General features: G+C 57.0%; 1 protein-coding gene across 5 annotated transcripts in view; it reads left to right on the top strand.

Moving 5' to 3' along the window:
• The first annotated feature begins 1,734 nt into the window (after window positions 1–1,734).
• Window positions 1,735–20,997, top strand: part of CA9 (carbonic anhydrase 9) — a 55,796-nt gene continuing 36,533 nt past the window's right edge. The window contains exon 1 of one of the 5 annotated variants that reach the window (XM_075914753.1): window positions 1,735–2,181. In XM_075914753.1, the coding sequence (XP_075770868.1) occupies window positions 2,079–2,181 (103 nt within the window). In that variant the 5' untranslated portion in view covers window positions 1,735–2,078. The remainder of the gene's footprint in view (window positions 2,182–20,997) is intronic. The other 4 variants (XM_075914747.1, XM_075914751.1, XM_075914749.1 and 1 more) reach the window with 4 other exon arrangements.

Here is a 20,997-nt window from a genome sequence, read left to right as displayed (position 1 = left end):
TTCTTAGGGGACAGGAGCTGTGGTTGTGGGGCTCACAGAGGGTCGGTGCCAGCCCCGTTGTTAGGGGACAGGAGCTGTGGTTGTGGGGCTCACAGAGGGTCGGTTCCAGCCCCGTTGTTTGGGGACAGGAGCTGTGGTTGTGGGACTCACAGAGGGTCGGTGCCAGCCCCGCTGTTAGGGAACAGGAGCTGTGGTTGTGGGGCTCACAGAGGGTCAGTTCCAGCCCCGTTGTTAGGGGACAGGAGCTGTGGTTGTGGGACTCACAGCAGGTGAGTCTCAGCCCCGTTGTTAGGGAACAGGAGCTGTGGTTGTGGGGTCACAGAGGGTCGGTCCCAGCCCCGATGTTAGGGGACAGGAGCTGTGGTTGTGGGACTCACAGAGGGTCGGTCCCAGCCCCGTTGTTAGGGAACAGGAGCTGTGGTTGTGGGGCTCACAGAGGGTCAGTTCCAGCCCCGTTGTTAAGGGACAGGAGCTGTGGTTGTGGGACTCTGAGTGTCGGTGCCAGCCCCGTTGTTAGGGAACAGGAGCTGTGGTTGTGGGGCTCACAGAGGGTCGGTCCCAGCCCCGTTGATAGGGAACAGGAGCTGTGGTTGTGGGGCTCACAGAGGGTCGGTCCCAGCCCCGTTGATAGGGAACAGGAGCTGTGGTTGTGGGGCTCACAGAGGGTCGGTGCCAGCCCCGTTGTTAGGGAACAGGAGCTGTGGTTGTGGGGCTCACAGAGGGTCGGTCCCAGCCCCGTTGATAGGGAACAGGAGCTGTGGTTGTGGGGCTCACAGAGGGTCGGTCCCAGCCCCGTTGTTTGGGGACAGGAGCTGTGGTTGTGGGGCTCACAGAGGGTCAGTTCCAGCCCCGTTGTTAAGGGACAGGAGCTGTGGTTGTGGGACTCTCAGAGTGTCGGTGCCAGCCCCGTTGTTAGGGAACAGGAGCTGTGGTTGTGGGGCTCACAGAGGGTCGGTCCCAGCCCCGTTGATAGGGAACAGGAGCTGTGGTTGTGGGGCTCACAGAGGGTCGGTGCCAGCCCCGTTGTTTGGGGACAGGAGCTGTGGTTGTGGGGCTCACAGAGGGTCGGTTCCAGCCCCGTTGTTAGGGAACAGGAGCTGTGGTTGTGGGGCTCACAGAGGGTCGGTTCCCACCCCGTTGTTAGGGGACAGGAGCTGTGGTTGTGGGGCTCACAGAGGGTCGGTCCCAGCCCCGTTGTTTGGGGACAGGAGCTGTGGTTGTGGGGCTCACAGAGGGTCGGTCCCAGCCCCGTTGTTAGGGGACAGGAGCTGTGGTTGTGGGGCTCACAGAGGGTCAGTTCCAGCCCCGTTGTTAGGGGATAGGAGCTGTGGTTGTGGGGCTCACAGAGGGTCGGTCCCAGCCCCGTTGTTAGGGGATAGGAGCTGTGGTTGTGGGGCTCACAGAGGGTCGGTCCCAGACCCGTTGTTAGGGAACAGGAGCTGTGGTTGTGCGGCTCACAGAGGGTCGGTCCCAGCCCCGTTGTTAAGGAACAGGAGCTGTGGTTGTGGGGCTCACAGAGGGTCAGTTCCAGCCCCGTTGTTAGGGGATAGGAGCTGTGGTTGTGGGGCTCACAGAGGGTCGGTCCCAGACCCGTTGTTAGGGGACAGGAGCTGTGGTTGTGGGGCTCACAGAGGGTCGGTGCCAGCCCCGTTGTTTGGGGACAGGAGCTGTGGTCGAGGGGTGTTTGAGCTGCCTGGCTGGTAGGGTGGCGGAAATGCAAGCTCTGTTCAATCTCTGGAGTGTCCCATGGCTCTAGTCCAAGTGCAGGCTCGGTGTCTGTACTCTCTTGTCCCACCCCAGACCCCCAGAAGGAACGGCAATGAACTTCAGGCAGCCTCCCCGTGCAGCCTGTATTTCACCCTTCACCTGCCTTGCAGACTTTGCCTGCAGCCTCTATAAAAGGTAAGAAAGGCGTGTGACTCACTGCCCCCTCCCTCGCCTGCCCTCCCTCTCTGCCTCTCACGTAGACACAGCTCCGCGCCGGCTGCCCAGCACAGCACAGCTCGCTGCTCCTCTGGCAGCCGGAGGCAGGCTCTGCAGGGAAGTGGGGCCACCTCTGAGCCAGCACTTGTTGGAGGATGAGCCGCACCAGGCTGGGGTTCTCTCTCCTGCTGCTGGCTGCGCTGGGCTGGAGTGACGACGAGCACGGCTCAGAGGACTCTTCTCACCCCAAAAAGAAAGGTGAGTAGCTCTCAGACTGCCCCTGGTTCCCCTGGCCAGCACAGCTGCTAACTAGGAGAGGGGTCAGGGTGCAGGGTGCTGGTGTCTCCCTGCCAGCTCTCCCAAGAGGGCTGTCCTGTTTGTGTCATGGGGCCATTGTCTTCTAGGCCACTGGAGAGGGTGCGGACCAGCCGTCCACTGGTCTCTCGCCCTGCACTCGCTCCAAAGTGGCTCCCTGCATCTCCCCGTGAGCCATTCACATCTACTCTGCGCGGAGGAATGCCCCTGCCCCGACAGTGGATTAGCTCCTGCCCCCAGCCCAAAGCCTGGATCCGCTTCCTGACTCAGCACCTGCCGGGCCCAGTGCACTAGCCAGGGCATCCCTCGCAGGCGCAGCTGAGCCCCAGGGGCTCCCACCAGACGGCTCTGTGTCTCCCAGCTTCATCTTGACAAGAGAGGACGTGGCCCATGAATGGCACCGCACTGCAGAGAAGGCTGGCAGCTGCATTGACCCTGGTGAACCCAGCACATCTCCCAGCTGGACCCGCCTGCTCCGGTGCCCCCACGGCAACAGCGCCCCACAGGCACTCTGTCCCATCTGCAATTAAACAAACATCCGAGTTCACAGACCAGCCACCCCTTTCCACTCACCAGCCCTCCCCACGTAGGTCTTGTGCCGCCTTTCGCTCGTCCCCTATGCCTCCCCACGTAGGCCTTGTGCCGCCTTTCGCTCGTCCCCTATGCCTCCCCACGTAGGCCTTGTGCCGCCTTTCGCTCGTCCCCTATGCCTCCCCACGTAGGTCTTGTGCCGCCTTTCGCTCGTCCCCTATGCCTCCCCACGTAGGTCTTGTGCCTCCTTTCGCTCGTCCCCTATGCCTCCCCACGTAGGCCTTGTGCCGCCTTTCGCTCGTCCCCTATGCCTCCCCACGTAGGTCTTGTGCCTCCTTTCGCTCGTCCCCTATGCCTCCCCACGTAGGCCTTGTGCCGCCTTTCGCTCGTCCCCTATGCCTCCCCACGTAGGTCTTGTGCCTCCTTTCGTTCGTCCCCTATGCCTCCCCACGTAGGTCTTGTGCCGCCTTTCGCTCGTCCCCTATGCCTCCCCACGTAGGTCTTGTGCCGCCTTTCGCTCGTCCCCTATGCCTCCCCACGTAGGTCTTGTGCCGCCTTTCGCTCGTCCCCTATGCCTCCCCACGTAGGTCTTGTGCCGCCTTTCGCTCGTCCCCTATGCCTCCCCACGTAGGTCTTGTGCCGCCTTTCGCTCGTCCCCTATGCCTCCCCACGTAGGTCTTGTGCCGCCTTTCGCTCGTCCCCTATGCCTCCCCATGTAGGTCTTGTGCCGCCTTTCGCTCGTCCCCTATGCCTCCCCACGTAGGTCTTGTGCCGCCTTTCGCTCGTCCCCTATGCCTCCCCACGTAGGTCTTGTGCCGCCTTTCGCTCGTCCCCTATGCCTCCCCACGTAGGTCTTGTGCCGCCTTTCGCTCGTCCCCTATGCCTCCCCACGTAGGCCTTGTGCCGCCTTTCGCTCGTCCCCTATGCCTCCCCACGTAGGTCTTGTGCCTCCTTTCGCTCGTCCCCTATGCCTCCCCACGTAGGTCTTGTGCCGCCTTTCGCTCGTCCCCTATGCCTCCCCACGTAGGTCTTGTGCCTCCTTTCGCTCGTCCCCTATGCCTCCCCACGTAGGTCTTGTGCCTCCTTTCGCTCGTCCCCTATGCCTCCCCACGTAGGTCTCGTGCCGCCTTTCGCTCGTCCCCTATGCCTCCCCACGTAGGTCTTGTGCCTCCTTTCGCTCGTCCCCTATGCCTCCCCACGTAGGTCTTGTGCCGCCTTTCGCTCGTCCCCTATGCCTCCCCACGTAGGTCTTGTGCCTCCTTTCGCTCGTCCCCTATGCCTCCCAACGTAGGCCTTGTGCCGCCTTTCGCTCGTCCCCTATGCCTCCCCACGTAGGTCTTGTGCCTCCTTTCGCTCGTCCCCTATGCCTCCCCACGTAGGTCTTGTGCCTCCTTTCGCTCGTCCCCTATGCCTCCCCATGTAGGTCTTGTGCCGCCTTTCGCTCGTCCCCTATGCCTCCCCATGTAGGTCTTGTGCCTCCTTTCGCTCGTCCCCTATGCCTCCCAACGTAGGCCTTGTGTCGCCTTTCGCTCGTCCCCTATGCCTCCCCACGTAGGTCTTGTGCCGCCTTTCGCTCGTCCCCTATGCCTCCCCACGTAGGTCTTGTGCCGCCTTTCGCTCATCCCCTATGCCTCCCCACGTAGGTCTTGTGCCTCCTTTCGCTCGTCCCCTATGCCTCCCCATGTAGGTCTTGTGCCTCCTTTCGCTCGTCCCCTATGCCTCCCCACGTAGGTCTTGTGCCGCCTTTCGCTCGTCCCCTATGCCTCCCCACGTAGGTCTTGTGCCGCCTTTCGCTCATCCCCTATGCCTCCCCTACATGTATCTTGTGCCCCCTTTCGCTCATCCCCTATGCCTCCCCTACATGGATCTTGTGCCCCCTTTTGCTCGTCCCCTATGCCCCCCTACATGGATCTTGTGCCCCCTTTTGCTCGTCCCCTATGCCCCCCTACATGGATCTTGTGCCCCCTTTCGCTCATCCCCTATGCCCCCCTACATGGATCTTGTGCCCCCTTTCGCTCATCCCCTATGCCCCCCTACATGGATCTTGTGCCCCCTTTCGCTCATCCCCTATGCCCCCCCTACATGGATCTTGTGCCCCCTTTCGCTCGTCCCCTATGCCTCCCGTACATGGATCTTATGCCCCCTTTCGCTCGTCCCCTATGCCTCCCCTACATGTATCTTGTGCCCCCTTTCGCTCATCCCCTATGCCCCCCTACATGGATCTTGTGCCCCCTTTCGCTCGTCCCCTATGCCCCCCTACATGGATCTTGTGCCCCCTTTCGCTCGTCCCCTATGCCCCCCTACATGGATCTTGTGCCCCCTTTCGCTCGTCCCCTATGCCTCCCCTACATGGATCTTGTGCCGCCTTTCGCTCATCCCCTATGCCTCCCGTACATGTATCTTATGCCCCCTTTCGCTCGTCCCCTATGCCTCCCCTACATGGATCTTGTGCCCCCTTTCGCTCGTCCCCTATGCCTCCCGTACATGTATCTTATGCCCCCTTTCGCTCGTCCCCTATGCCCCCCCTACATGGATCTTATGCCCCCTTTCGCTCGTCCCCTATGCCCCCCCTACATGGATCTTATGCCCCCTTTCGCTCGTCCCCTATGCCCCCCCTACATGGATCTTATGCCCTCTTTCGCTCATCCCCTATGCCTCCCCTACATGGATCTTATACCCCCTTTCGCTCATACCCTATGCCTCCCTACATGGATCTGTGCCCCCTTTCGCTCGTCCCCTATGCCTCCCTACATGGATCTGTGCCCCCTTTCGCTCGTCCCCTATGCCCCCCTACATGGATCTTGTGCCCCCTTTCGCTCTTCCCCTATGCCCCCCCTACATGGATCTTGTGCCCCCTTTCGCTCGTCCCCTATGCCTCCCCTACATGGATCTTGTGCCCCTTTTCGCTCATCCCCTATGCCCCCCTACATGTATCTTGTGCCCCCTTTCGCTCATCCCCTATGCCTCCCCTACATGGATCTTGTGCCCCCTTTCGCTCGTCCCCTATGCCTCCCGTACATGGATCTTGTGCCCCCTTTCGCTCGTCCCCTATGCCTCCCCTACATGGATCTTGTGCCCCCTTTCGCTCGTCCCCTATGCCTCCCGTACATGGATCTTGTGCCGCCTTTCGCTCGTCCCCTATGCCTCCCCACGTAGGCCTTGTGCCGCCTTTCGCTTGTCCCCTATGCCTCCCCACGTAGGCCTTGTGCCGCCTTTTGCTCGTCCCCTATGCTTCCCCACGTAGGTCTTGTGCCGCCTTTCGCTCGTCCCCTATGCCTCCCCACGTAGGTCTTGTGCCTCCTTTCGCTCGTCCCCTATGCCTCCCGTACATGGATCTTATGCCCCCTTCGCTCATCCCTTATGCCTCCCCTACATGTATCTTGTGCCCCCTTTCGCTCATCCCCTATGCCTCCCGTACATGTATCTTGTGCCCCCTTTCGCTCATCCCCTATGCCTCCCCTACATGGATCTTGTGCCCCCTTTCGCTCGTCCCCTATGCCCCCCTACATGGATCTTGAGCCCCCTTTTGCTCGTCCCCTATGCCCCCCTACATGGATCTTGTGCCCCCTTTCGCTCGTCCCCTATGCCCCCCTACATGGATCTTGTGCCCCCTTTCGCTCATCCCCTATGCCCCCCTACATGGATCTTGTGCCCCCTTTCGCTCATCCCCTATGCCCCCCTACATGGATCTTGTGCCCCCTTTCGCTCGTCCCCTATGCCTCCCGTACATGGATCTTATGCCCCCTTTCGCTCATCCCCTATGCCTCCCCTACATGTATCTTGTGCCCCCTTTCGCTCGTCCCCTATGCCCCCCTACATGGATCTTGTGCCCCCTTTCGCTCGTCCCCTAGCCCCCCCTACATGGATCTTGTGCCCCCTTTCGCTCGTCCCCTATGCCTCCCCTACATGGATCTTGTGCCCCCTTTCGCTCGTCCCCTATGCCTCCCCTACATGGATCTTGTGCCCCCTTTCGCTCATCCCCTATGCCTCCCCTACATGGATCTTGTGCCCCCTTTCGCTCGTCCCCTATGCCTCCCGTACATGTATCTTATGCCCCCTTTCGCTCGTCCCCTATGCCTCCCCTACATGGATCTTGTGCCCCCTTTCGCTCGTCCCCTATGCCTCCCGTACATGGATCTTATGCCCCCTTTCGCTCGTCCCCTATGCCCCCCCTACATGGATCTTATGCCCCCTTTCGCTCATCCCCTATGCCTCCCCTACATGGATCTTATACCCCCTTTCGCTCATCCCCTATGCCTCCCCTACATGGATCTTATACCCCCTTTCGCTCATCCCCTATGCCCCCCTACATGGATCTTGTGCCCCCTTTGGCTCGTCCTCTATGCCCCCCTACATGGATCTGTGCCCCCTTTCGCTCGTCCCCTATGCCTCCCTACATGGATCTTATGCCCCCTTTCGCTCGTCCCCTATGCCTCCCCTACATGGATCTTATACCCCCTTTCGCTCATCCCCTATGCCTCCCTACATGGATCTTGTGCCCCCTTTCACTCGTCCCCTATGCCTCCCTACATGGATCTTATGCCCCCTTTCGCTCGTCCCCTATGCCCCCCCTACATGGATCTTATGCCCCCTTTCGCTCGTCCCCTATGCCCCCCCTACATGGATCTTATGCCCCCTTTCGCTCATCCCCTATGCCTCCCCTACATGGATCTTATACCCCCTTTCGCTCATCCCCTATGCCTCCCCTACATGGATCTTATACCCCCTTTCGCTCATCCCCTATGCCCCCCTACATGGATCTTGTGCCCCCTTTGGCTCGTCCTCTATGCCCCCCTACATGGATCTGTGCCCCCTTTCGCTCGTCCCCTATGCCTCCCTACATGGATCTTATGCCCCCTTTCGCTCGTCCCCTATGCCTCCCCTACATGGATCTTATACCCCCTTTCGCTCATCCCCTATGCCTCCCTACATGGATCTGTGCCCCCTTTCGCTCGTCCCCTATGCCTCCCTACATGGATCTTATGCCCCCTTTCGCTCGTCCCCTATGCCTCCCCTACATGGATCTTATACCCCCTTTCGCTCATCCCCTATGCCTCCCCTACATGGATCTTATACCCCCTTTCGCTCATCCCCTATGCCCCCCCTACATGGATCTTATGCCCCCTTTCGCTCATCCCCTATGCCTCCCCTACATGGATCTTATACCCCCTTTCGCTCATCCCCTATGCCTCCCTACATGGATCTGTGCCCCCTTTCGCTCGTCCCCTATGCCTCCCTACATGGATCTGTGCCCCCTTTCGCTCGTCCCCTATGCCCCCCTACATGGATCTTGTGCCCCCTTTCTCTCGTCCCCTATGCCTCCCCTACATGGATCTTGTGCCCCCTTTCGCTCATCCCCTATGCCTCCCGTACATGTATCTTGTGCCCCCTTTCGCTCTTCCCCTATGCCTCCCTACATGGATCTTGTGCCCCCTTTCGCTCGTCCCCTATGCCTCCCCTACATGGATCTTGTGCCCCTTTTCGCTCATCCCCTATGCCCCCCCTACATGGATCTTGTGCCCCCTTTCGCTCGTCCCCTATGCCCCCCCTACATGGATCTTGTGCCCCCTTTCGCTCATCCCCTATGCCCCCCCTACATGGATCTTGTGCCCCCTTTCGCTCATCCCCTATGCCTCCCGTACATGGATCTTGTGCCCCCTTTCGCTCGTCCCCTATGCCCCCCCTACATGTATCTTGTGCCCCCTTTCGCTCATCCCCTATGCCTCCCCTACATGGATCTTGTGCCCCCTTTCGCTCGTCCCCTATGCCTCCCCTACATGGATCTTGTGCCCCCTTTCGCTCGTCCCCTATGCCTCCCCTACATGTATCTTGTGCCCCCTTTCGCTCATCCCCTATGCCTCCCCTACATGGATCTTGTGCCCCCTTTCGCTCGTCCCCTATGCCCCCCCTACACGGATCTTGTGCTCCCTTTCGCTCGTCCCCTATGCCCCCCCTACATGGATCTTGTGCTCCTTTTGCTTATTTCCCGTGGGCCTCCACCACGTATAGAGCTTCTGCCCCCTTCTGCTCGCCCACCATGGGCCCCTATCAAGTATAGATCCTGTGGTCCCTTTCACTCACTTAAGTCCCCTCCTTATATGCACAGACATATAGTTCTTAAAGTCACAATTGACTGTGATCGTCGTGTTGACTAACATCTTGCATCGCACACGGTCCCTTCTTCCCATCGTGTACACACTCCTCGCCTCTTGTGCTCACCTCGCCCATCCAACTCCTGAGCCATCTCCTGCAGCCCCCATTTCTCCTCACTGGGCCCCACAGCCCTTGCACACACAAAGGGATTAGTGTCAGCCAGGCAGTTACAGCTCTAGCACGCAGGGGAAAGTGATGGCATGTGACTGGTACAGCCAGGACCTCAGACCTCAACCTGGGCAGTGAGTCTGCCAAGATCTGTGGCACAGCCAAATGTGCAATAAGGTGCTGGGGGGAGGAGAGGCACATGGGAATGGGCCTGAAACGGTTGCGTGGATATTGCAGTGCTGAGCTGGTTTATGGTAGCTCTAGTCTGTGATGCTGGCCTGTTGGCTGGGAGTGTGCTCTAGTCAGAGCTGTGTTCCTGCCACATCCTGTTTCACACATGCCTCTAAGGCCCCTTAGTGCAGAGCTTGCCTGAATCCCCTGAGAAACCAGTTAGCACCCGCGAGTGGGAGAGACAAGTGTGGTGGTGTGTCTCCAGCATCGGTCACACCCTGTTCTACCGGAGGAATAAATTCAGCCACATCTTAGTGCAAGGCCAGGGGCTGTGATACCTTGAGGGCTGTGCTCATGGCTCTCAGGGACAGTCGCAAACTTTGGTTCAGTAAGACTAAGTTGTCACTACTGGCTAGTGCAACATGCAAGAAGCAGCCCCTCCCCTCTCCGTCACAGGAGGGGGTTCAATTTGCCTAGGTCTGGGCTTTGATCCCTTGGGTCCATTTGTTGTTTCTGGCCATCCTTGCTCCAGAGCAGGAGGTTCCCTAGTGTGGGGCCATCTCTTTCCATCCCCAGGGTCCAGCAGTTCCTCACTCTAGTACGATATTGCGTAGGTTTCCTGCTAGCTGGCGTCTAACTTTCCTTTGTTCCATGGCTGTGGGACATCGAATCGGGGTGTTTTGTCTTTCTCTCTCATCTCGGCTGGACAGTCACTGCTCTGCCAGACTGGCCGATGCTTTGCGCCGCCCTGGTTTATGATCCCTGGGTCGTATTCGTATTTGCTGAGGCTTTCCCAGCTTCTGCAGGTGTGGCTGCGGTGAGGTCTGTGCCATTGGGATTGCTCAGTGTAAGATCTGGGGCTGGTTTGGGTTTGTTTGCCTCACTGCCCAGTGCATGTTGCACTCTAGCTGCTGGGTTGGTCTTGCATGTTTTCTGGCTGTGGGGGAGAGTCTTTGCTCTGCCAGTTCAGTGCTGGGAGGTTTGTGTGGAGCCCAGAGCATGGGGGTGCAGAGGTGTCAGTGCTGCAGGGGGCATGGCGCTGCGACCTGTGACTAGGGATGTTAGTGTTTAGTCATTTGAATGATTAACCAATAAGCCTGGATTTATCGTTTAATCCAAACAACTACACACACTCACTCCCTTGCTGCCTCGGGGTGGGGGTGGGGGGGCAGATGGTGGCTGGTACATGCAGGAAGCTGTCTTTCTCCTCATGTGTGTTGGCTTCCACAGAGATGACTGTTCTCCCCCTGCACCCCCATGCTGTTGCCTATCAGAGGGGGAGCAGGTGAGAGCTCATATACACGAGGAGCCGGCTTCTAAGCCAGCTGTCCATGCATGCTGGCTCCATGGGGGCAGGCAGGAGTTGGTGCTCGGGAGGAGCCCACTTTCTGCCCCGCCACAGTGTAGGGGGGAGGTGGAAGGCCAGAGCAGCCTCGGTCTGTGGGGAGCTTAGGCTCCCTGTGGACAGGGTCTGCTGCTGCCCCACGCTGCTGCCTCTGAAACACAGGCAGTAGCACAGGGCAGCAACAGGGAGCTGGTCTGTGTAGGGAGCCAATTTTTAAACGGGCTGTCCTCACAGACTGGCTCTGCCTGCCACCCCACACTGCTGCCTTTGATGCAGAAGCAGGAACCTGGCATGTCAGGGAGCTCCTGGACTGGGGTCAGGAACCGCGAGAGCATTGGCTGCTGGCCCCACCCCCAGTGGGGGAGCATTGTAGTAACTGTGTGACCCCTAAAAATCGTTTCAGGTACACGATTACTACAATGCATGATATCTAACATCCCTAGTCTCCACATGGGAGGTTCCCAGGGGTGAGGACTCGGTTATCCTGTCCATGTACGGGGCGTTCCTGGGAGCTGGGGGCGTGCAGCAGCTCTAGAGGAGTGCGGGCCAGACGGACACCGAGAACGTAGTAGAGAGTGCAGCTGGAGAGCCGAGAGCAGTGATGGACAGGCAAGGCTAGCGAGTTGGCCGCACGTGTGGCCTCCTCCATGTCAGTGGCTACCAGATCCCCAACCAAGATGGTCTCCCGGGATAGGGCAGTTTTGCTAACTGCACTTGTGCACCTGGAATGTGCAGGGGCACTGGCTGAACCCTAGCAGCACTGTGATTGGCTGCAGAGGGAGCGCACCGCTCTCACAGTCAGTGCGGTGTGCATTCAGCATGCGCCTCCCTGGCTTTACATGCGTGTCACTTTAATAACACTGGTCGGAAATCTCCATTCCCCCAGGTGTGAGCAACGGTAACAAAGCGTCTCGTGGGCCACGCCTCGACCCCCTGCCTAGACAGACTGAGCAGTGGTTGTGGGCAGGATGCTACAGAGTGCTGTGCAGTCAGATGCTGTTGTTCCCTCTCCCACCCCTGTATCTTCCTCCTTCCTCACCTCCCCAGTGTCACCCCAACCAACCTCCACTACACCCTCTTGACCTCCATCCAGTCCCTGCCTTGCCCTTGCACATGTTGTGCTGAGCTGTGAGCACCCAGGAGCACTGCATCACGCCTCTTGCCTCTCAGCACATGCTGCTGGCTGGAAGTGCTGCTTGCGTCGGGGCCTGAGCGAGCCAGAGGGAGCTTTGGCCCTGAAGGAAGCTGAATAGGCAGTGTCCTGACAAGTGGTTCCTCTCCACCCGTTGCATCATTTCCTCCGGCAGTGCCAGGAGATGCACTGAGGCAATGTGGCTTGGGGAGATGAGCCCTGCCCACTGGTGCCAGATGGGTGGGGCTCAGGCTCTGGGTGGGGGGTGTGCTCCAATGGCCAGCATCAGGAGGAGCTGCAGGCATGTAAATCCACTGGCAAGGTCTGTGGGGCAGGCTGTGTGTCCGTGCAGAGACCCACTCTTCCCTGGGGCCTCTGTCCACTGGTGCTGTAAAAACCAGTGGTAACTGCTACTCGGGGCAGGAACCAGGGTGTTCATTGGGTTCCCCCATCTCAGTGCTCGCTTCCTGGGGCAGCACAGGGCCTGGCTGGGCTGGGCTTTGCTGCCATGAAGGAGCAGGCACTGACAGCTGTCCTGCCTGTCCCGGGAGGGGCTCAGCTCAGGGCGTTATGCTACGTAGCGAGGTGATCATGGCTCTCCTGATGGGAGGAATGGGCTGCCCTCCTGTGGGACGTGCAGCGTGGGGGAGGCAGCTCGGACCTGTCTCGCTGAGCCTCTGCCAGCTGGTCTGAGTTCAGTGCTGGAATGTGCCTTGCAGAATGGATGAGCACCTCGCTGCAAAGGGTTGGGGGAGGGAATCACTGTACCCCACAGCTGAGCAATGGCTGTGTCAGCAAACTGTGCATGAGCTCTGCCAGAGGTTTTCTCTGCTCCCCTTGTAGCATGGGCTCCTCAGCCTGTGCCTGACCAAGGCTCCCCTGCAGCTCCCCAGCCCTCGGAGCCCTCCTTGCCAAATCCCTCACCTCTCGGGCATGCAGCCACCCAGCCTGTGCTTGGCATGGAGACTGCAGCCCTGACAGACTGGGCAGAGTAGCTATCAAGAGTGATGGGCAGAGAAGCATTTCCCTGGGGAAGAAGGTAGGTGAGACTCCACTGGGGGCCCCTCCCACCCTGGGGCATCTCCCCAGGGACTCTGTCTCAGGACAACGTTCACCTCCCTCCGTTTCCAACCCTCCTTCTCATTCTGCACCTCCGAGTCCCCCCAGCTCAGTCTCACTGCAGCCAGCCTGCTCCATTCCCCTGCTCAGACCAGTCTCTGGCCAGCTCCTCGCACCTGCAGGACCCGGGGTCTCTGTGGCTGGGAGGGGAATTGGTCCATGCCTGCCCTCGGCCACCTTCCTCCCGAGTAGCACAGAGGCCACTGTACAGAATTGGCTCAATTCCCAGGGACCAGGACCTGTGCCATCCATTGACTAAGAACACAGGAATGTTTCCTGCAGCAACATGAGCTGCCAGCTGCAAATTAGAGATGGTCACCGAGGTTTGCAACAGAGCGATATTTCTAAACCCAGCTGAGGTTACTGTGCAGTCAGAGCTCAGACTGGGAAGGAGTGAGGCCTGCCTGGGTGGTGCCCAGGGTGTGCACTGGAGAGCTGTGCCTATGGGCTGTGCCTGCGTGGAAGGGCAAGAGATCTGGAGATACTGAGTCTGAGCCATGTGAAGGTGGAGAGGCCAGTGAGCAGTGGAGAACATGGGGCGTGTGCAGAAGGTGCCAAGGAGCATCAGCTGAGCAGTGTCTTTGGAGCATATGCCAGGGCAGAGAGGTAGGCGTAGGAGGCAGCATAAAAGCTATGCCCACAAGGAGGAGGAGGATGAAAACCTGGGAAGTCAGAGTTCCTCATCTCCTGGGAGCGACTATCCGGGAGCCTGCCCTGACGTGAGGGGTTTAGGTGTCCCTGGTGTTGTCTGGCACTGATGGAGGGGATACATTAGTTATTGGGAGAGGGGATCTTGGAGGTCTTGTGCCAGGGTAATGCCAGCTGCAGGTGCTCTGCCTGTGGCTGAGGGGCCTGTCCTGTGCCACTCAGCTTTGGCAAAGCTGGCGGGAGGCAGAGGCCATGTGTGTATGCAGGATCCAGTCCAGAACAGTGCTAGGCTGCTGAACCAGAGGGCTGCCACTGAAGCTTTCTCCTGCCTGTTCTAATAAAGTTTGGTGTCTGAAAGCTGACTGCAGCTGTGGCTGAGCGAGAAGGGATGTTACCCCAAAGCTGCTGCACTTCCTTCCTTTGACGCACTCAGCAGATTTCAAGGCTGTCTAGGCTATATACAACACAGGCCACGGCACTTCACCCAGGTTAATCATGTCTTGAGCTCCTGCTTTCAGCCCTAAAATCCCCTAAAGTCCTGTGTGTGGGGTTGAGATGGGGGGTAGAGGGCAAGGATGGGAAACATGATGCACAGAGAGCCTGTGTGACCAAGGTGCTAGGGGAGCTGACAGAGGTCACTCAGTGAGGGTGAATTTCAAAGAATGGGGCAAACGATCGCCAAAGCCGGTGGATAGTCCAATACTTAGTTTTACCGAGTCAGCACAAAACAGCCTCTGTGATATCTTATTACTTACCCAGTCCCTTAAAGCAACCCTGCCCTAGGTCTATACCCACATCACTGAAAATCTTATTCATCATATAAGAAAGTTCTACCAATCCCAAAGGGTCACACTCATTACCTCCCAAGTTAATGAATAGTTTAGATTTCATTCACATACATGCAACAAAAGCTGGCAGTGCTCTGCTGGCACTGCGCCTGCTGCTCCCATTGGTCATAATTCTGGGCAGGTGAGAGCTCATTTCCCTGTGCTGCTGTTCCTGTAGCCAGAACACCAGCATGGAGAGTGGCCTTCTTCCCCCACCAGGCAGAGCCAGCCGCACAGGGGCTCCCTGCTGCTTCCCCCACAGAGAAGGAGGACAGAGCTCCAAGCCTTGCGAGCGGGACCAAGGGAAGCCAGGGGCTGGATCCAGCCCGTGGAGTGTAGGCGCCCCATCCCTGCCCTAAAGGGTTAATGAGAGTCATTTACGCTGAAGGACGCGTAGCTCTGTCTAGCCAGGTGTCACAGCTGAGTCCCCACCCGCAGGGGCTGGTAAGGTGGCTGTCCTGTTTCACTCCAGCACACAGGAGGCTTACAGGCAAAGGTCTGAATCACAGAACTGGAAGGGACCCCGACAGGCAGGAGCAAGCACCATCTAGACCAGGGGTGGCCAACCCAAGGCTCGCGAGCTGCAGGCGGCTCTTCCCTCCCCCCTTGTGAAGCCCCCCCATGGCTCGAAAGCCGCCCCCGGGTCCCCAAACACAGCCCTCTCCTCCCGGCTCCCTGTGCTGACCTGGGTGGGGGGGCCGTCTGGTGCAGCCATGAAAGCTTCAGGAATAAAGATGGTGGCAGCAGCGGGAGCCTGCTATGGCCAAAAAGCCTCAAAACACGTTTAACTGAGGCATCTTTTAAAGGGGCAAACGGGGCAGGGTTGGGTTTTTTTTTTCTCGACAACCTTGCCCCAGCTCTTTGTGCTGGATCCACTGCTGTTTTGGCTCTTTGCCCAGAATGGGTTGTCCACCCCTGATCTAGACCCTCCCTGACAGCCATTTTTCTAATCTGGTCTTAAAAATCTCCAGTGACAGATTGCACAGCCTCCCTAGGCAATTTATTCCAGTGCTTGCCCCCCTGACAGGACGTGTCTCTTATATCCCAGGCTGCAATTTAAGCCCATTACTTCTTATCCTGTCATCAGAGAATAAGGGAAATAATTTTAATTTTTCTCCCTCCTCTTCATAGCAACCTTTTAAATGCTTGTCATGTTCCCGCTCAGCCGTCTCTTTTCCATACTAAACAAACCCAGTTCTTTCAATCTTCCCTCGTGATCTAGAACGTTAATCATTTTTCTTGCTGTTCTCTGGAGTGTCTCCAATTTCTCCACATCTTTCTCGAAATGTGGCACCAGCAGGGGTAGCCCATCCATACAGGCGAACTAGGCGGTCGCCTAGGACACCAAGTTAAATGGGGCGCCAAATGGTGGCGCAATATCATTGAGTGGTTTGGAGGTGGGGGTGCCAATTGCATGGTTTGCTTAGGGCGCCAGTTGCTGGCAGCTAGTCTGGGGCCGCCCCTGGGCACCAGAACAGGACACAATCCTCCAGTTTAGACATGATCAGCACAGAGTAGAGCAGAAGAATGACTCTTCATGTCTTGCTCACAACACACCTGTTAATACACCCCAGAATCATGTTTGCTTTTTCTTGCAGCAGTGTCACAAGGCTGGCTCATAGTTAGCCTGTGGTACACTATGACCCCAAGATACCTTTCCACAGTACTTCTTCCTAGACAGTCATTTCTCATTTTGTATATGTTAAATTGATTCTTCCCTTATAAATTGAATACTTTGCATTTGTCCTTGTTGAATTTCATCCTATTTATCACAGACCATTTCTCCAGTTTATTTTGAATTATGACCCTACCTTCCAAAGCACTTACAACCCTTCCCAGCTTAGTATCATCTGCAAACTTTATGGCTGGGTCTAGACTGGCCAGTTTTTCCGGAAAATCAGCTGCTTTTCCGGAAAAACTTGCCAGCTGTCTACACTGGCTGCTTGAATTTCCGCAAAAGCACTGATGATCTCATGTAATATTGTCAGTGTTCTTGCGGAAATACTATGCTGTTCCCATTCAGGCAAAAGTTTTGTGTAAAGGGGCCAGTGTAGACAGCTCAGATTTGTTTTCCGCAAAAAAGCCCCGATCGCAAAAATGGCGATCGGGGCTTTTTTTGCGGAAAAGCGTGCCTAGATTGGCATGGACGCTTTTCCGCAAAAAGTGCTTTTGCGGAAAAGCGTCCATGCCACTCTAGATGCTCTGTTCCAAAAATGCTTTTAACAGTAAACTTTTCCGTTAAAAGCATTTCCGGAAAATCATGCCAGTCTAGACGTAGCCTATGAATGTACTCTCTATGCCATTAGCTAAATCACTGAGGAAGATATTGAACCAGACTCAGCCCCAGAACTGATTCCAGTGGAATCCCGCTCAGTATGCCCTTCCAGAATGACTGTGAATCATTGATAACTACTTTTTGGGAATGGTTATCCAACTAGCTATGCACCCACCTTACAGCAGCCCTAGCTAGGTTGTATTTCCCTAGTTTATTAATGAGAAAGTCATGGGAGCCTGTATCAAATGCTTTACTAAAGTTTAGGTATACCACATCTACCTCTTCCCCTTTATCCACAAGGCTTGCTCCCTATCAAAGAAATCTGTGAGGTTGGTTGGTTTGTTACAAATCCATGGTTACATATCACCTTATTGGAAATGGATTCCTTAATGATTTGCTCCATTATCTTTCCTAGTACAATAGTTAAGCTGATTGGTCTGTAGCTTCTTGGGTTGTCCTCATTTCCCTTTTTATAGATAGGCACTATATTTACCCATTTTCAGTCTTCTGGAATTTCTCCTGTCTTCCATGACTTTTCAAAGATAATAGTGAATGGCTCAGATATCTCTGCAATCAACTTGAGTATTCTAGGATACATTTCATCAGGCCCTGGTGACTTGCAGACAGCTAACTTGGCTAAGTAATCTTTAACTTGCTCTTTTTCTATTTTAACTTCTGAACCTACTTACTTTTCACTGGTATTTGCTGTGCTAGGCATCCAATTGCCACTAAGCTTCTTGGTGAAAAACTGCAACAAAGAACTCATTAAGCACCTCTGCCATTTCCACCTGTTCAGTTATTGTTTTTCCCCTCTTCATTAAGAAAGAGTCTTACCCTGTCCTTGCTCTTCCTCTAGGTTCTTGACTGATTCCTAGGGGCAGCCTTCTGGCTCAGCTGCTTTTCTGCACAGGACTGGTTCCAACCCACCGTCTTTCCACCACCTTCCCTGGACAGCAGACTGGCTCTGCTTTCACTGCTGAAGCAGTGTGGACATGCAAACCAGCCTGCCTTTAATGACAGCTCCTGCCCTAACTTGGCCATAAGTAGGGAATGGACCTGACACCCTCTCAGGCATTGCCATGATGGGCATCCTTGAAAGGAGCGGGGGGGAGAGAGAAGGGGGAAGAAGTCTACAATAACTAGAGAAAGAGGCTGAAATGAACACAGGGGAAACTCAGGCTGAATCTCAGGCTGCCAGAGGATCCTCAGCCTCAGCAGCAGCAGCAGCAGCAGCAGCAGCAGCATTTCATGCTGTACTTGAGTGAAGCTTAGAGAATGGGGAGCTGCAGCCTGTCTGGTGTGGGGGGATGGGCTGGGCTTGGGTCCCAGGTAGGACTTCCTGTAAGCTAGGCGGTTGCGTGGCCACTCGGGAGAGAATCCAATGGTGCCTAGCTGATTAGCAGAGTGCCCACAGCTAGGTTTGTGTTTCTCTTGGTGGTGCACATTCACATGTGCCTCGGTACATATAAAAATGATTTTGCACATGGATGAAAAAAATCCACATGTGGCTGGAAAAGGTTAGACCATGCCTCGTGTGTCTGGCTGGAGTCACCAGCTGGCATTCTCACCACTGCAAACTCTTGGCCCCATCAGTTGCCCTGGCAATGTGGTGACCTATCTGGTGGGTGCCCAGCTGAACTTTCACCTGAGGCTTTTGAAGTTATAGCCATGGAAGCCTCGCTCCCTATGAGAGGTCAGTGATCATGTCACCCATCACTGAAATGTGTCCACCTTTGGGCTATTCTTGCGCAAGAACCAACAGAGCATCCACACTGCCCACCTGTTCTTGCACAAGAAGGTTTACAGTACAGCATTGGAGGACTGAGCTTCTTGATCAAGAGCTACGCTCTTTTCTAACAAGTGTAAGTCCTCTTGCACAAGAGCTCTTGCACAAGAGGGCAGTGTGGATGCGCAGCAGGGGCTTCTTGTGCAAGAAAGCCCTATAGTTAAAATGGCCATCAGACCTTTCTTGCGCAAGAGCGCGTCCACATTGCCATGGATGCTCTTGCACAAAAGCAGTGTGGACGCGTTCTTGCACAAGAGTTCTTGCACAAGAACCCTTGCGCAAGATGTTCTTGCACAAGAACCCGCCAGTGTAAACATAGCCCTGGTGTGGTAGGTGGCAGCTGTTCAACAGTGAATAGCAATGCTACTCAGCAATTTCTGATGGGAAGAAAACTGCACCTGACTAAAAACACAGTGGGAATTTAGGTGGCACAGAAATTGGATCAGGACCCCTCCGTTAACATCCCTTGTGCAAAGTGCTGTGGGATTGTTAAAGCCTGCAAGTTGACAGGACCATGGTATTATAGTCCCTGCCACAGTTGGCTGCGGGGAGGCAGACAGAGGAGCCCCAGTTACCCATCCCACGATGGGCAGCATCGAGATAGCCTTAGTGATCAGGCCCAGCTCTATGTAAGCTTGTGAGAGCAGATGGGATCACAGCACGAGGTGGCCTGGCCAGAGGCTGTGCTGTTACTGGACACTCCCACAGTGGTCTCCAAGTGAGACCAATTGACAGAGCAATGGCTCTCAGGGAATGCTTACTGCCAGCCGGACATTTTCCTTGGGGGTGGGAGGGAGGCTGCACAGTGGAATTTGTTCTGCCTGACTCTCACTAAGAATAATTCTTAGGTGCATGTGGGAAGCTGCTTGTCATGTAGGGTCCATCTTCCCTACCTCCAGCACAGTGAGGGGAGGGGTATCCCTTGGGGCCCTGCAAAGCAGCACCCTATGCAGGGAGTGATGGTTGGCAGCTGGGAGTGCCGCCTAGTGAAGAGGGCAGGTCCCTGTTCTACAGTGATCTCTAGCATTGGGCAAGCTGGGTGCAAACAAAATATGTGCATTTCCATCATAGGCGTGTGCACGGGCTGTGCTGGGTGTGCCCAGGCACACCCTAATATTTCAAAGGGGGCGTCAGTGAAGGAGCGCCACTTCGGCGCTCTGGGGAACGGACGCCGCACTGGATTTGCCGTACATGCGTGGCCAAAACCGGCGGGTCTTAGGACCCCACGGAAAGAGGCAGCAGGGATGCAGCAACGTCACCCAGCCTCCTCATCAAGCGAAGTGAGTTTAAACCCCGGGCGGGAAGGCGGGGGGGTGCCCCGGGCAGGGGATATGGGGCAGCACGGCTGGCCTCGGGGAAGGGAAGGGGCTGGAGGAGGGGGCAGCATGGCTGGCCTCAGGAAGGAGAGAGGAGGGGGCCGGAGGAGGGTGCAGTGTGGCTGGCCTCGGGAAGGGGAGGGGAGGGGGCTAGGGTCGGGGGCAGTGTGGCTGGCCCTGGGGAAGGCTGGGGAGGGGGCCGGGGTTGGGGCAGTGCGGCTGGCCTGGGAGAGGGGGGGTCAGAGGCAGCGTGGCTGGCCTCAGGGAGGGGAGGGGGTCGGGGCAGTGTGGCTGGCCTCGGGAAGGGAAGGCGAGGGGGTCGGAGGCAGCGTGGCTGGCCTCGGGAAGGGGAGGGGGGCGGAGCTGCTTCCCCCCCGAGCTGCTTCCCATCCCCTCTTCCCCCCAGCCCCCTGCTTCCTCCCGGCCAGTCCCTGTCCCCCAGCCAGTCCCTCTTCCTCCCCCCCACCTCCCCGCCCAAGATCAAGTGTGTCCGTTTTTTTGGGGAAGGGTCTACCTGGCAACCCTACGAGTTGGACCCGGTGCAGGCACCAAGTGATGGGGACTGACGGAACTTTGGGAACCAGAGACTGCAGGGGGGGTGTGGCCCAAAAGGGGGCTGAGAAACCTAAGAGACAGAGTAGGGGGAGCACCAGAAGGGTGACAGTCAGGGCGACCCTAGAACTCTGTTACAGACTGGTTGGTGGCTGCTGGAGGAGGAGGGAAAATAGGGGGTAAGGGTCAGAGAGGAAGGGGCTTGTGCTGAGGAGGGGGGGCAGGTCAGGAGAAGAAAGAGGAAGGCACCAAGGGACAGGGTGTAGGAGAGAGACAAATGCCAGGGGGGCAAGTGGAGACAATGAGGAAAAGGGCAGGAGGGGAGGTGTCAGTGGGAGGAGGGACAGGATGATGCTAGGAGATGAGAGGGGAAGGGCTTTGGGGGCTAGAGGGGAGAAGGGGAGGTGCTGGGAGAAGGCTTGAAAGAAGAGGTGGGCATGAGAAATGCGGGGATGGAGTAAGGTACATGTGAGGGCACAGAGGGGCATGAGGAGAATGGGGGCTGAGGGGGTGGGCATCAGGGAAAAAAGAAGGCAAAGGGGGCAGGGGCAGTGAGGGAAGGGGGCGGCACCAGGAGGGTGCAGGGGTAAGGGAAGGTGCAGGTGCCAGGGGATTCTGGGGGTGAAGCAGAAGTGCAGACACCTGCAGGGGAGGGACCAGCACCAGAGGAGAGAGGCAGGGCAGGTGTGCAGAGGGAGGTGTTAGAAGAGGGGATGAGGAGGGTAGCTCACACGATCAGAGTGTGGCTACTGGAGGAGTGGGCACAGGGGGGAGAGAAGGGCTGGTGGAGGAGGGC

This window comes from Pelodiscus sinensis, unplaced genomic scaffold (assembly GCF_049634645.1).
Source record: "Pelodiscus sinensis isolate JC-2024 unplaced genomic scaffold, ASM4963464v1 ctg72, whole genome shotgun sequence".
Classification (NCBI taxonomy): Eukaryota; Metazoa; Chordata; order Testudines; family Trionychidae; genus Pelodiscus; species Pelodiscus sinensis.
Note: the sequence above shows the minus strand (reverse complement) of the source record. Positions and strands in the feature narration are given on the sequence as shown.